Source organism: Mastigoproctus giganteus, chromosome 9, assembly GCF_048544385.1.
Source record: "Mastigoproctus giganteus isolate SK-2022 chromosome 9, ASM4854438v1, whole genome shotgun sequence".
Taxonomy (NCBI): domain Eukaryota; kingdom Metazoa; phylum Arthropoda; class Arachnida; order Uropygi; family Thelyphonidae; genus Mastigoproctus; species Mastigoproctus giganteus.
The window spans coordinates 93,417,113-93,433,955 of record NC_143583.1 but is presented as its reverse complement, the minus strand read 5'-3'; the positions used below and the strand labels follow the sequence as shown (position 1 = coordinate 93,433,955).

The 16,843-nt window shown below is 36.4% G+C and overlaps 1 protein-coding gene across 1 annotated transcript in view; it reads right to left on the bottom strand.

The window, feature by feature from the left end:
• Nucleotides 1-16,843, bottom strand: part of LOC150080550 (carboxypeptidase D-like) — a 297,430-nt gene that overhangs the window by 56,883 nt on the left and 223,704 nt on the right. The window contains 1 exon segment of the mRNA XM_090380730.1: nucleotides 6,786-6,844. Within this exon segment, the coding sequence (XP_090236856.1) occupies nucleotides 6,786-6,844 (59 nt within the window).

Here is a 16,843-nt window from a genome sequence, read left to right as displayed (position 1 = left end):
GAACTTTAATTTTTTTTGCAAAATTAATTTCTTCAAATTCATTTCAATTTCATTACAAAAAACTCAAAAGAAAAAAGAACAAAACTCCAGACTCCCCATTATGCAGTATAACTGATGTATTTTGAGGTTATGATGGGTCACTATCATAACTTCAAAAAACGTCACATCTGACTGAACCCAGTGATAACTCTCTAGGAAGCATCCAATTCAGCTAGTGTATAATCTTGTTACCTCTGCTCTGCCAGATAGTAACAAGGAGTTCAAGCAGTGTGTATGTGGAAGGAGTGATGTCAAGGCCATGTTATGTCAAGGAGCTGGGACTTTCTTATTCCAAAGGTGTTTTTCCTTCTGCTTGGAAATTTGCTCATATCCAGCCACTTCCTAAAAAGGGTGACAAATCCTTCCCATCCAATTATGGTCCCATTACAATTACTTCTATTCTTTCTAAAGTAATGGAGAAATCAATTAACCGCCAACTCTTAAACTACCTAGAAACCTTCTATCTGATCAACGATCGCCAGTATAAATTCCGTCAGTGTCGATCCACTGGTGATATTCTGGCTTATGTCACCCATTTATGGACAAATTCAATGAAAAGTTCGGTGAAACAAGCAGCTGCTCTTGACATCTCAAAAGCTTTCGTCATGTCTGGCATAAAGGTCTTCTAAACAAGGTTCCATCATATGGTTTGCCAAATGTTTTTTGTAATTGGTTATCTGATATGTTATTTGTTTTTTTTTTTTTAGGAGTTAGCAACTAAGGCCATATTGGTCCGGGGACATCCAGTGGTCATTCTCTGACCTTTCTGCATCCTCCATATTTGGTAGGCATGGGCTCGAACCCCGGTCCAATCAAGAAGCGTGTGCTATGCACTGCTGCTCCTGCCCACGTGGCTACGGAGACGCCTAATTGGTTATCCAGTTTTCTGTCTTCTAGCTTCTCCAATAATGCTGGTGTCCCCCAAGGTTCAGTTCTTTCCCCCACTCTTTACCTCTTATATATTAATGACCTTCCATTGACTGGAAATTCTATCCACAGTTTTGCCGATGATAGCACATTGCGTTCCACTTTCCATTTTGAGAAACCTTACCCTGCTTGAATATCCGCTTCTTGAAAATGTGCTTAAATATTCAACTTCTCGAATATCCATTACCACTTCCTTAAATGCCAATCTCCAGGTAATTTTCCAGTGGGGCAAAGACAACTCAGTTGATTTCAATCCTTCTAAAACTCAGTCTTGTCTTATAACTCGCAAAAGGATTCTTCTACCCCTATGCTTATCTTTGGTGACTCTCCGATTTCTAGGCAAGATGATATCTCTTTTGGGGATTACCCTGACTTCTAATCTCTCTTGGCACAAGCACATTACAAATATTGCTTCCTCTGCATCTAAAAAACTTGGTTTTCTCTTTTGCTCTCGGTGTTACTTTTCTTCCAAACAGCTGTTCACTCTGTATAAATCACAAATCTGCCCTACCATGGAATATTGTTCCCGTATCTCTGGCGGTGCCCCCAAAACCTCTCTCAGGCTTTTAGATTCCATTCAGAAGAGGGCAGTTAGGTTAATTAATGACTCATCTCTAACAAAGTCTCTTTCCCTCGCTGTCTCATAGACGTACTGTTTCTGATACTTCCATGGGCACTGTTCTTCTGAATTGGCTTCTATAATTCCTGCTCTCTCTTTCAAAACAGTCCAAACACGTGCTGCCACCAGCCAACATCAGCGCCTCCGTAGCCAGGTGGGCAGGAGCAGCAGTGCGTAGCACATGCTTCTTGATTAGACCGGGGTTCAAGCCCGTGACCACCCAAATACAGAGGATGCGGAAAGGTCAGGGAATGACCACTGCATATCCCTGGAGCAATATGACCTTAGTTGCTAATGCTCCTAAAAACCAAAATAACAACAACCAGCCAACATCCATTTACTGTCCAACTTCAAACTCACAGAACCAACTTTTCATCTTCCTCATTTATTCATTCAACTGCCATTTTCTGGAACAACCTTCCTGCATACGTATGTCCTGAAAATTACAGTCTATAGAAGTTCAAGTTTAATGTCAACAAATATCTTCTTTCATCTTCTCAATCTCCAGCCCAAGCACAGTATTAAGTACTACAGGTTCTAATACCTCTCGTGTTTGGGGTTTTCGTTAAAAAAAATAATAAAATAAAATAAAGCAAGTTTGATCTTGTGGTCTGTCTTCTACTTCAGTTGGGTGACCAGTTTTCTCTCTGGTCACTCACTTTATGTGATGCTGGATAACTAGGTGAATTTATTAAATGGGTTTTTTTTTTTTATTCGGGGGATACTGGTTTCAGGCAGAGGTGTACAGTTCCTCCTATAAGGTATTTCAGAATTTTAATCCAAAACTGTAATAAAACATGCAACCTGCTTGTGAACACAAACTCTACATCCAAGGTAACCATACACCAAAGGATATTTAGAGCTTGCTGTATTTGGATGTTTAATAAATCAATGAAAAATAAATATAAGGAAAAGATTTGTTGCTAGCTGGCTTTGCACCTTATACAAGATCAATTTCAACTACAGACCCCTAGTTCATAAAATGCAATAGAAAGAGATGAACTTTTTATAAATTCCTTCCATTTAAAACATTAAACTGTAGCATTTTAAGAAAAAAATACTATGCATTGGAATACTGAGTTCAAGTACAGAGACCTCACTGAAAAGACATTGAGCCTCTTGAAAGAGTCCAAAGACTGGCAACTCACATGGTGAGATTGGCAAAAAGAGCGACCATACGAGGAAAGACTGATTATGTGGGCTACAGGAGCTTGGCAACTAGACACCTTAGAGGTGACCTGATTGATGTTTATAAGGCTCTGAAAGGGGCTAGTAAAATGAAGGCAGAATTTTCACTCTTATTATAGAGAGAATTTCAGAACTTGTGGACATAAATTCCAATTACAGAGGAAGAGGTTTAGAGTAGATTTCAGGAAATTTTCTTTTAGCCAGCAAGTTGTTCATTGCTGGAACAAGTTGCCTTCACAGGTAGTTGAGGCTGACGATTTGAATACATTCAAAAGTCAACTGGATAGTTACCTATGTGAGGAGGGAAGCAAATAATTTGTATATTCTTATCTACTCTTCCTTTTTTTTTTGCTAATGCAGCAAAAACTTGTGGCTTCCTTCCACTACATGGCTGTTACTATTACTGCTACTCATACTATTAAAATTTCTGTATATACTATGTATGTAAAATGGTATGACGCAGGTAAAAACTTAGTACAAGTCAGTCCTCGTATAGCACGATAGTTGTGTTCCTAGAAACCCTCGTGCAATATAAACAACAGGTCCTATGGGAAAAATAGGGTTAGGTGCCAACCACCCAAGATTGAACACATATTTGTAATAAAAACATTACCAAACACAATAAATTATCGTAATAAAATACATAAGTATTTTATTACGACTATTACATAATAAAATATTGTTAATGCTTTTGCTTCTATCATAAGCAAACTTGTTTTTTGTTTGATTTTCTATCCAAACAGATGACAGCCGTTCCATCTCTTCCAATTCTTTGTGTCTTGATCTAATGGATTTTAATTACACTTTGAGTTGTTCCTGCTATAAAAGTTTTTTATTTTCTCTGCATTCTTGTAATTCTCGGTGTTGCCTCATTTAGGCCTGTAGCATGTGCAATATCACATGGTCTTTCATTTCGCTCAAAGCATTTCACAATTTCATATTTTTTCTCTATCAACAGAGGTGGACTGGCCATAAGCCTTACCAGGGAAACCACGGTGGGTCGGAGGCTGGTGTGATTTTGGCCATAAATGCTAGTATGAGGCCACTACAAATTTTCCCAGTTAATCTGCAGTGTCGTCACCAGGACGCTTCCTTTTCACACCTTTTAAGTATTTTACTCATTTTTAGGGAATAAAGCACAATTACAAAACGAGGAGGCACGCTTGATACACATAAACAAAGCTGCGCACGTGTAGCAACTGAATAAACAACACCGTAAAGGCAGAGATACACTATTAACACCTCACATTTGACTAAATACACTACCATAAAACAATAAAAACAATTTCCAGTTGCGTTCCTGCTAGTGGAATCTGTTATAAACTGGTAGTAAACTCGATCTAATTGCATTTGTGATAATACCGATAGCTGGAATTTTACATTATTATGGTGAAATGCATTTCCCCTTCACTGATATAAAAAAACATAAATACATTTTCAGAATCTTCTCTTCATTCCTATCGTGTTGGGGTGAGATTCTGGTCCGACTGCCATTTCTTGTAAACACAAAGGCGAATCGTGCATAAGCGAATTTGGTTCGTGTTATAAGATATCGTTCCCATATTTATAAATTGTGTATGATCGAATTCGTGTAGTGTAAACACGTGTTATGCGAGGACTGACTGTACTTATAAAAGCCCACCAATGACAAGCCAACTAGCCATGAAATGATGCCGTCTGGGTGGTGGTATTCTTTGAGAATAAGTAAGTTATTCAAAGTAGTGCAATACATGGTAACTCGTTAAGAAGGAACAGTCACAATATGAGATACAATTAATTCGATGCCATTCATACTACTTTTGTAGTTTTATTACGGATAAATTATGGTGATTTCACTGTTATTTTTATAGAATATATAAATAATAATATATAAACAAATAAATAAATAAATAATACATAAATAATAATATATAAACAAATAAACAAGTGCATGATTCTGAATGATTACAATGCTTTGGCTGTTTGAATTTTAAAAAATGGATATGTAGTTTTGAATGGTAAAAAATAATAAAAAAATAAATAAGAAAAAGCAGGGTATACCTAGTAAAGTGTTTATTCCTTATCTACTTATTCTTGTTATTTTTTATTTATTTATTTTTTGTTTTATTTTTATCATTAAAAACTCTGTAGTTAAGTTCACAACCATACATTTGTTTATATGACTTCTTTTTTTATTATTTTGGATCTAGAATATATCCTAGAATTTTCTGCATGCTTTTTGAAGCCCCATTCACAGAAAGTTCATACCAGTTATGAGAGTAACTATCAGGAATAAAGTAAGGGCAGAGAAGGAAGGCAAAATATAGGCTGGTAGGAAAGTTGGAGAATTCCAGCTTTTCTACTAGCCTGTATTTCCTACCAGAAATGGAAAATAGGCATCTGGATTTGAGTCACAAAAAATAGTACACTAATTATTTCAAAAAATTCTGATAGGATTTTTTTCCACCTTCTTTGGTGGATGGGGGGGATACAAGGCAACAAAAATGAGGTAGTCAAAGATCATTAATTGTAGATCTATCAATTTTAACCATTATAAAAAATTAATTTAAATTGATGAAGTCACACTGGAGCAAGGCTAAGGGCATGCATCCTCAAATTTATATCACTGCCAATCACTGAACCATAAACTAGGTAAAGTTTATTGCTGCTCCAGTAACCTGTAACTAAGGAAAGTGAAGACGAGATAACTTCAGAAATTTAGCAAGCAAGAGGATCTTAGCTGGTACCTGTTGCAAGATGGGAAATCAACTGTCAATATTCAGAGTTAATTATTCTTTAGTTCTCTGCTGTATACAAATAGAGTCTTCAAGTCATGATATACCTATCATGACTGAGAGTGGCCAGGTGCTTCACACATATAAGTGAAATAAAATAAAATTTACAAAGAACAATTATTAATTTCTCTGTCTCAAATCTCATGACTGAAGATTTAGACATTTAATGACACTGAAAAAAATTAATCTATATGGTATCTGTATTATTCCTCTTATCATTAGCTAATGCCAAATTAGGAAAATATGCAATTATACACGATTCTTTAAAATTATATCTTTGTTAATGACTGGCAATACAAGTATAATCATAATTGAAGTTGTAATCTTGTTACTAAGCATATCTACTTGATACTTGCTTTTATTCTAGTACAGCAATGGTGAACCTATTCCAGCCTGTATGTCAAAATTAAGATTAAACTGTTTATGGGTGGCCACACTTTGATTTTCCTGTGTACACCATGAGTGACAACTGTACCATTCATTTGCCATTGGTGTTCTAGTACATTTTAAATCCCAGCAATGCTCTTTTTCAGGCAATGGTTATACCCACACTATAGAATTGTATTAGCAATACAAGCAGATAAGTACTTTTAACATGTTTATAGAGGGAAGATACCCACCCAAGCAAAGGGCAGCTATTTGCTCGATCACCTTACATTATTGTCTTTAGGACCCTACAGCCAGGGCTGTAACCGTTAAAAAAAAATATATATATATATATATAAAAAAAAAAAAAAAAATAGTATACAAAAAAAAAAAAAAAAAAAAAAGCAGAGAACAAAAGTTAACAACTCGCACAAATAGTAATTAATCAAAAAGCAATGGTGTAAGCTATTTGCCTAACAAAAGCAGAAAGTATATGGCACATACCAATACATACTCTTCACGACAGCCTTGCCTACATTACCACACATATACATGAACACACTGAATAAGATGGAATAAAAAAATCAATCCAATATTTATTTGTAACTGTTATCCAAATGCTTATTTTTTTTTTTACTCATAGTATTCTGTAACTCTTTTACCATCTTTGTTACTTTAATTATTTTCTATTTTGCAGCATATCTTCAAACTAGTCCTGCCCTTATTTCATTCTATCTGTGAAGTTCATAAGTGACAGCCACAGACACCTGTTTAACTGTTCAGAAATTGATTTTATCAATACAGGTGTATTTATTTAAAATATTTTTATTTTATGTATGCTATTCTCTTCATGCAAGTTTTCTAATACCTACTAGAAGACTTCCATTGTGGGCATGAAGAGCTGCAGCATTGATGACACCATTTTGTGTTTCTGAAAATAAAATAAATTGCACTGTTTATATTTATTTAAAACTCAAACAAGTAATGATTACAATACATTATTAAATTACATATATAAATTTAATATTTATTTTTTACATTAATTGCAAACCTACTTATGCATTAGATAAGCTAATTAGTTCATGAGACCCTGCTCTAATTTTTAAGTGTTTTCTGCAGTTTATGAAGAAACATTTTATGTTTCCATGTTCGCTCTGAAACTTCTTTGCATTATGCACAAATGTTCATGCCAAGGGCTATCTAAATTACATACACATATGTATGTAATGTAATGTAGATTTACATACATACATATAAAGCATTGTACAGCAATACCCCGCATAGCACTGATAATTGGTACCAAAACTGTTCTGTGTTATGTGAAACTGCTGATTGAGGTATAATTATAATGGATTTTAATTGAATGTGCACCAGAGAAACAGTCTATAAACAAATTATAATAAATCTATAAAAAATTTTCACTTGATAGCCAGTTAAAAGGTTTTGAAATAAAAAAAATACTGCAAAAGTTTTATTAATAAAAAGGTAACGTCATGAGAGATGAGAAAAAAGCCTTATTGTTTATTTAGGTATTTCAATAATGAACTCTGGTAAAGTTGTCTTTTCTTTTTTCTCAGAATACAAGTCTTTGTAGCATCGAATCTCATCTTGTAAAATTTGCTGTATCTTGATTCTACATTCAACATTCAGATCGCCATTCATAATCTCCTCGCAGGCCATGACAATCCCCTGAAAAAATTTCTCCAATTCTTCGTTGAAAATTCTTCAAGACTTACATAGATTTGCAATGTGAACACAGGCCTCAGAAATAAAAAACAGACACGTTAACAAATTGAATACATTATCGGGAGGGTCAAAACACATTCATGCGAATTCTAACACATTGTCACGGGCTTGCGACCAAGTACAGGCTGGCCTCGATTAATGCAATTAATTCGTCCTGCAAGCGCACTGTACAAAACAGAAACGCATTAATCGAATATAACAATCAATAGGAAAAATTATAATTGGTCCTTGACCTTCTGGAATGTCCATAAAGAATTTTTAAAATACCTTTTAAATAACTTTTTAACTGTATACAATGTAAAAGATAATGGAAATAATTATGGAATTAAATGTTTATTGCATAAAACAGCAGTTCCCAAACTGTGCACTGCAGAATATTTTAAATTTTTGAGGGAAATACAGCGATACTTGACATCTGTCGGACACCTATATATATCAGAACTATTAGCTCGGAATTATATATATCGGAACTATTAGCTCGAGGCAGTTCACAGTTTCAACATTTCTGATTAAGTTGTTTGGACCTAACTACTTAATAAACAGAACTGTTAGGTATATCTTGTGGTCTAGGTGCACCGTGAAAAAATTACTGAGACACTAAGAGTGCCGTGAACTGAGAAAGTTTGGGAACCTCTGACATAAAATACACAATGAAGAAATGACTCTTGTGGAAATATTGAACAGTGTTGACTTTCTCTTTTCATCAATCAATTTCCGATAGCCGACAACAATCTTCTCTGGGCCCCGGCGAAATAAATATCACAGAGAACGAATTTTTTAATGCAATTTTTTAATGAATTTTTAAATGCAAGTCTGCATTGACTTTATTAGTGGGAGACAACAAGTAACATGTCTTTTTTCCGATGGTTGATGGAACACACCGAGCACAGAGTACTACTCTGTGACACTGAGGCGGGCAGCAGGCAAATGTTTGTTTATTGCCCATCCAACAGCCAATAAGCTTAATGCGCGATTCAAATCTTTTTCAACTATCGCATAAAAAAAAAAAAGATCATGTTAATTGGAAATTCGCATCGTGTAAAGTGAAAAGTGGTATAATTTTTTCAAAAGCAGTATGATCACTAAGTCAGTGGAGTTTACAATAAATCATCAATACAAACGTTAATTGTATTTAGCAGTTACAGGCTTGAACCCCAGTCCACTCAAATAGCATGTACTACTGCACCACTCAGCTGCGGCCCTGGCCACTCAGCTACGGGAAAACAAAGGACTTAAATCAGCAGTCATGAGCAGTAATACAGAAAGACAAACGATACTAAATCTGAAGGACAGTGATCGGATGTATTTATAAATAGCAGAGAAGGCATAATTCAAATAACAGAAGACTACTATAAAGTATTACATAAGGAGCAAGGGAATGATGTCAGCAGTGGAAAAGATGGATCACAAATTAGCAACACAAATGACATAACCAATATCCTTCCTGATGAGGTAGAACATGCATTGAAGAAAATGAAGAATCAAAAAGCCCCAGCTGAAGATAAAGTTACTGTAGAGTTGTTAAAATTGGGAGGAAGAGACATGACACAGAAATTGGAAAGACACTTCACAAAATACATTAAGAAAGGCACAATGCCTACGGAGTATAATAATGCAATCACAATTTTGATGCATAAGAAAGGAGATACATCAGAAATTTGGGAATTATAGACCAATTAGTGTTGTCCCACATCTATAAGTTGTTCACGAGGGTCATTACTAAGCTGGCTTTAGGACAGAATTCTCAATCATGGATCACCTTCATGTACTATCACAGCTAATGGAGAAGGCAAATGAATATAAAATGCCTTTATGCCTGGCATTTGACTTCATACAGCATAAGGCAATGTTTCGGGCACTGGAAAGACAAGGCAGAGACTATCTACCTTTGGAGACACTATCTCCAAAGTTGTTTACTGCTACTCTTGAGGCAGCTTTCAGAAGACTGGACTGGTCACAGAAAGGAGTCAATGGGAATGGAGAGTACCTAAACCATTTATGATTTGCAAATGACACTGTGATCATAAGCCATGATCCCAAAGAATTAAAGGAAAATGTTAATAAGTTATGCAGAGTTAGTAATGATTTCGGACTATAGATGAATATGGTTAAAACAAAAGTAACAATGAACAGGTATACCACAGGAAGAGATATAAACATTGAAGCGTCAGAAATTGAAAAGGTGGATTCATATAGGCACTCCCCGACTTACACAATACTTGACTTCTGTAAATTCGACCTTACATAAGTTTTTGCTGGCCGGTGCAAACTTAAAAAAATCGTGGAAACGCATTTTGCATCCCACAGGAATAAATGAGGGTTTTGTGAAAACATCGCAATGTGAACCGAATAACACGTAGTGTTTTTTTGGTAATTCATTCCAAGACCTCGGAAGTTGAAATTTTTGCTATATAACTAAGCTATTTATTACTCTAAAAGGTCATTTTTATAATGGGGCGCTACCCTTTCATCATTCTCATATGTTCTGTTATAAGAATCAATTTTGAACACCTCTGTTGATATTTTTCTAAAGAACGTTTCTGGAGGTCACGACCATAAAACAATAAAAATAATTTGCACTTTCCGGTTTATTGGGCTTTTCTATTAGTGCAATCTATTATAAACAGGTAGTAAATTCAATCTTATTGCATTTGTGATAATCCCGATAACTAGAATTGTTTGGGTTTTTACATTATTTTGGTGAAATATGTTATCCTTCACTGAAATCTTCACTCATATAAGAAACATAAATAAATTTTCAGAATTTTCTCTTCATTTCTATTTACTTATTACACTGATGAAGGAAAAGTGACCAATGGTAATTGCAAGTGGTGGCAGTACTAGGAAACCAAACAAAATTTGTTATCTATTGCACAGGAATTAGGTCTCGCTGCTTCAACAGTGAATACTATTTTAAAGGACAGCGTGCGTATAAAAGAACATGTTAAAGATCAACACATTTAAGATCATCACCGATCAGGTGCTATATCGAAGATGGAACAGCTATTAATAATATGGATGGAAAATCAGATTCAGAAGCGAATGCCCCTGAGTCTAATGACCATTCAAGCAAAAGCAAGAAGTATTTATGAAGACATTAAGGATAAGTATGGCAAATCCCAAGCCAAGTTCGTGGCAAGCAACAGGTGGTTTAATAGGTTCAAACATCGTGCTGGTTTCCACAACGTTAAAGTATGCAGTGAAGTTACCAGTGCTGATTCTGCAGCAGCAGAGAAATTGTGATGTGTTCGAAAAAACCTCTTCTAAATTTCCACAGCCCTCAATCTCTGCACCATATGCAGTGAAGTTACCAGTGCTGATTCTGCAGCAGCAGAGAAATTGTGATGTGTTCGAAAAAACCTCTTCTAAATTTCCACAGCCCTCAATCTCTGCACCAGTATACTTATCAGCTGGTTAAGTATGCTGGTACGTTGATTCTGGCAACAATGCTCGAAAGGTAAAATTTGCTGACATTATACCTGTCTCCTCCCTTTTTTTTTGTAATTTTATAATTTTGAAATTTTTATACTTGCATGCTTTTGTAATTTTTCCTACGCATGAGATAAAAAAAAAAACAAATTTGAATAAATAATTCTATTTATACGTTCGTCAAACATTTCTTTTTTGTTTCAATCAAATTCAGCAAGCATAGTTGCGAGTGCTGCATAAGCCTTTAGGGAAATTCCAACTTATCTAAAACTCAACTTACACAGTTCCGTGGAATGCAACCCTTACATAAGTCGGGGAGTGTCTGTACTTATCTTGGACAAGTCATTAGCTGTAATAATGATAAATGGCTGGAAGCCAAGAGAAGAATAAATTTCGGATGAATAGCATTCAGGAAATAGTCACATATCGAGGAAAAATATCCCAATTTGTCTGAAACATAAAATAATGAACCAACATATCATCCCAGCCATGACTTATGGAAGTTAAACTTGGGGACTCGCCAAAAGAATGGAAGAGAATCTGAAAATTACACAGCAAAGCATGGAATGAATTATATTAGGAAGCAGACTTTTAGATAAGAAGAGAAACACATGGATTATGCAGCAAACTCAAGTAAAGGACATTCTTACCAAAACTAAAGAACTGAAATGGACTTGAGCAGGACACAGTGCCCGAAGACATGATGACAGATGGACTAAGAAAATAACCCAAGAGAAGCTAAAATAAAATCTGGAAGGCAACGACAGAGACGGAGAGATGAAATTCAAGAGTTTGTGGGCAGTAAATGGATGGCCATTGAACAAAACAGAAGGAACTGGAAAGTTGCTGGAGAGGCCTTCATCCTGCAGTGGATTGAAAATGGCTGATGATGTTGTACATAAATATTAATTAAAAAATTTTAAAAAACACATAATATATATTCAAAAATCTAAAGTGTTTAGGGCATAGGACTCAAGCTATGGAGGAGTCTAGACTATTTATACATAGTATATATTCAAAATTGTTTAACTACTTTCACTTTTGGGTTTATTTCAAAATTTATATCAAATCTGGCAAACTTCATAGCATATGAAATTTAAAATTACATATCTTGCTTTTTACAGTGGAGCAGCCACTTTGATAGAATATCAGGTTTTGTTTTCCGCCTTTACTATGTAAAAACAATAACAACTCTTTAAAAAACAATAGGGGTAAGATGGTACATGTTTACTGAACTAGTGGGAGAGGGAAAACAAGTAACTTTAAACTTTAAACAAGCATATTGGAGATGGGTATTGGTGCTTGTCTGGTACCATGCCACACTACAAGCAAAAACTAAATAGTTGTAAAGATGGTGGCAGGTCACCTGACAGGTTCTTGTGTGCAATTTCTGTATGAAAACTGAGAAAGAAAAGAAAATTACTTCAGCAATTACTGCAGTAAAACCATGACCATATTTAGAAAGTAGAAAAAAAATTTGGAATTTTAATCATTGATTAACAGAGGAATGTTATTTTTGAGGGTCACCTGTCAGGTGATCCACTACCCCTCCAGTAGAGGGGTAGTGGATCACCACTACCATTAGTGGGTTAACATCTGATTTGTGACACAACTCACTGTAGTCTATTGATGAGGCAAGTACATACTGCTGGTCAGGAACTGCAAGTTGTTTCTATAGCCGAGTGGTCAGCGCCAGGGTGTTTAAATACACGTGCTTTGAGTGACCGGGGTTGAAGCACGTAACTGCTGAATACTGTTCTATTTCTTCTTTCTCTCTATCTTGTGAACTCCTCTGACCATGTTGTCGTCCCGGTGTAAAAACAAAAAATTTATTTATTTATCTGACTCAATTCACATCTTTTTTTTCTTTTTTTTGTTGTTGTTGTTGTTGTTGTTGTTGTTAGTTGTCGCCGCATTGGCTTCTGTGGCTATAATGCACCTCCCAAGGTTTTTGCATTTTCTACTCTGATCCAAGCCCAAGGAGGGATTCGAACCCACAATCTTTGGGTTGCCAGGCAGGTACTTTACCCACCTGGCTAGCCCGGTCGGCAATTCGCATCATGAAATTCTCATTTGACTATTCTGTCCGTGCACATCTGGAGCACTCATTGAAATTTTTAAAATTAGTGGGTAACAGTTACTGTTTAACAGGTCATCATTCTTCAACTAATTAATGGGTTAATGGGTATCGGGTTGAGGAACATACTAATAGGGCAACTGCTGTGTTTGACCCTGCAGGCAGGCAGGCAGGCAGGCAGGTGTGTGTGTGTGTGTGTGTGTGTGTGTGCGCGCGCGCGCACACACACACCAGTATTTAAAGCATCAGGTTCTCTGTCGAGCAGTTTTTCGATAAGTTCCTCACTTGTTCAAATTGAGTGAGCCTCACAATGGACTGTATCAATTAAATCTCCCAATAAACTGATGGGGGATTGAAATTGACTAACCAGATCCTGATATAAATAGGTTTTATTTAGTAGAAGGTATAATGATAATTGTCAATGCAATATTAGCAATGATATACACTGCAACTGCTTCTAACATTTGCAGTGATTGGTTGGTTGGTTGGTATTTGGAAATTAGTTATAATAGCTACACCCCCATGAGGAGTGTCGGAAGGGTGTACAGTCTGTTCTACGGACTGTACAGTGTTTTATTACCACGTTCATCTGAGATGTTATGTTGGTTTATTATTAACAGAATGTGACAGGATTAATCCATGTCAGCAGATCACCAGTATATCACCTAGATTGCTACAAAAAACCTCAACAGTTCCATTGTAGGAGTGTATCCATTACTATGATTTGGCATGTTTTTCTGTTTATTTTCATGAAGTTGAAAGTCTATGACAACCTTTTTTCTCCTTTTTTTGGAAAAGAAAATTTGTTTGTCAGTCTCCACATCATCCATTCTCTGCATATATTTCAAGAATTTCATCTTGGCATCCATATCCTCAGTGATAGGTTGTCCCAGCTTTTCTCTTTCAAGTACTTTGAATTTAGTTACTTTTTGAGAAGTATGCTCCACATCAGTAGGCATCAATACCGAAGTATTTACTGAAAGTGTTGAGGTATGGTGTTTTTGTTGTTTGAAAGTGGGGGGAATGGGCCCAGTCAGCTATTGAGACTGCAGATTTCTGTGCAGTTGAATAACCTAAGCATATGATGGTTTGCTTGAAAGCACTGGCATTGATTTTTTTGCATTTTGGTATGATATCTTAAGTATAGTTTTATATTTTTGTTCCCCGCCCCCTCCACTGATCATAATTTTTGGAATATACAGAACATTCACCCTGGCAGTTTGGATATTTTAGTATTCGAATGATGTAGTGTGTGTGTGTGTGTGTGTGTGTCCATGTCCATATTTTTAACATTCAATACATTCTAAACCTTATTAGGTTTAGAATGTATATCCCAACCACACATTTTGGATGCTATTTTTTTGGTTTTTAGGAGCATTAGCAACTAAGGCCATATTGCTCGGGGGATATGCGGTGGTCATTCCCTGACCTTTCCATATCCTCCATATTTGGTGGTGACGGGCTCGAACCCCGGTCTAATCAAGAAGCGTGTGTACATTTTGGATAAATAGTTTTATCTGTGGCGGAGTAGGTAAGTTAAAGGTATATGTCATGTTATGACTGGGAACAAGAAATCCATCTAATTTTGTGATAATTCTTTTTGCTTGTATTATTCATTGGTCATTCAATTATAGTTTTATTCCCTCGTGATATATTAAGTAAATTGAATTCTTCTGTTATTCTTTTCACACATTTACTGTTGCATGTAACTGTGCCAAATGTAGTGATTTAAATAGTTTTTCAGAGTCATGCTGGATAATTGTTTCCATAAGCAGATCATCCGATTTCAGTCATTGCTCCATTTTGTGAAAGTTTGCCATATTTATAAAGATTTCTCTATGAGAAATGGTGACAACTTGCTTATAGATTGATCACTAAGGAGCATAATATTAGATAAAGTGGAATACAATTTTGTACAAGTCCATCTTCTGACATTAGACAAAAGGCTGGAGAAGTCTAACATCATACTGTTTACTGGTCAGGTTTGGATTTGGAGATCCATATGATTTGTTGAGTTGTTAGGCTCTCCATGGTTGCTCCTTTTAAGCCTTTGAAGAAAAGAAGACTTTCCTAATAGGTTTCCAGTCTCATCACCTGAGAAGGCAGGAGTGGAGCCACATAGTGATCAGGTAGCCGAAGATTAGTGTTGTTATTGGTTAGTTAGAAAAGAGTTCTTTACCAATGTAAACTCTAGAAGGATTGTTATTTGTTTGTTATTTGGTTTTTAGGAGCAGTAGCAACTAAGGCCATATTGCTCTGGGAATATGCAGTGGTCATTCCCTGACCTTTCCATATCCTCCGTATTTGGTGGTGACAGGCTCGAACCCCGGTCTAATCAAGAAGCGTGCATTACGCACTGCTGCTCCTTCCCACTTGGCTACGGAAGTGCCACTCTAGAAGGAAAGGGATGAATCAGATTGGTCCACTGGATATTGATGGTTCAGCTGTTGATGATCCTGCCCAGGAGGCTAACAAACTAAATGAGTATTTTGCATCTACATTCACACGAGGAGTTATTCAGGAAGGGGAATGCCAGAGGTGAAGTAAACTCTGGCAGTGAGCTAGATGATTTTGTAATAACTGAGAGGAAAGTGGAGGAGAAATTGTTGAGGATAAACACAAAAAAGGCACCCGGGGTAGATGGGATCTATCCAGTTATATTAAAGGAGGCAGAAAAGGAAGTAAGCAAACCCTTAGCCATAATTATGAGAGCTTCTTTGGATTCAGGGGAGGTACCCACAGACTGGAGATGTGCAAATGTGACCCCAATTCACAAAGGAGGATCAAAGGCTGACACAAATAATTATAGACCTGTGAGTTTAACTTCTGTTCCAGGAAAATTAATGGAGGCACTGGTTAAAGAAGCACTGCAGGATCATCTAGACAAGACTGCGGTTATAGCTCGGACACAGCACGGTTTTGTTAAGGGAAAGTATTGCCTTACCAATTTGATTGGATACTATGATGCAGTCACAAAAGAACTGGATGCAGGGGAATAACTTTGATATTATATATTTGGATCTTAGAAAGGCTTTTGATACTGTTGCACATGGAAGACTGCTGCACAAATTGGAGCAGTGTGGCAGAATGCAAATTTCTGCTATGGATAAAGGGATGGTTGAGGGGGAGAAGACAGGGAATGGTAATCAATGGACACTGCTCATCGTGGACTAATGCTATTAGTGGAGTCCCTCAAGGTTCAGTGTTGGGTCCATTGTCGCTTTCTGTATTTATAAATGATATTGATGATGGTATATCAAGCTGAATGTCCAAGTTTGCAGATGATACAAAGGTTGGCAGAGTTGTTAAGGACACTACTGACAGTATGCAACAGGATCTGGAAAGGTTGAGCAGATGGGGTTAGACGTGGCAAATGAAGTTTAATATTGACAAATGTAAAGTACTACATATGGGAAACAGTAACCCAGAGCAACGTATCAACTCTGTGGTACTACACTGACAGTGTTGGAGAATGAAAAGGACCTGGGGGTAATTGTGCAGGCAGATATGAAGTTTTCTGAGCAGTGCAGATGGGCTGCAAGAGTAGCTCATGGTGTCTTGTTAATGATATACGGGAATTTTTCTAGCAGGGATAAGAAGGTGATTATTCCCTTGTATAAGGCAATGGTCAGGCCACACCTTGAGTACTGTATAAGAGGTCTGGAGGCCTCATTTTAA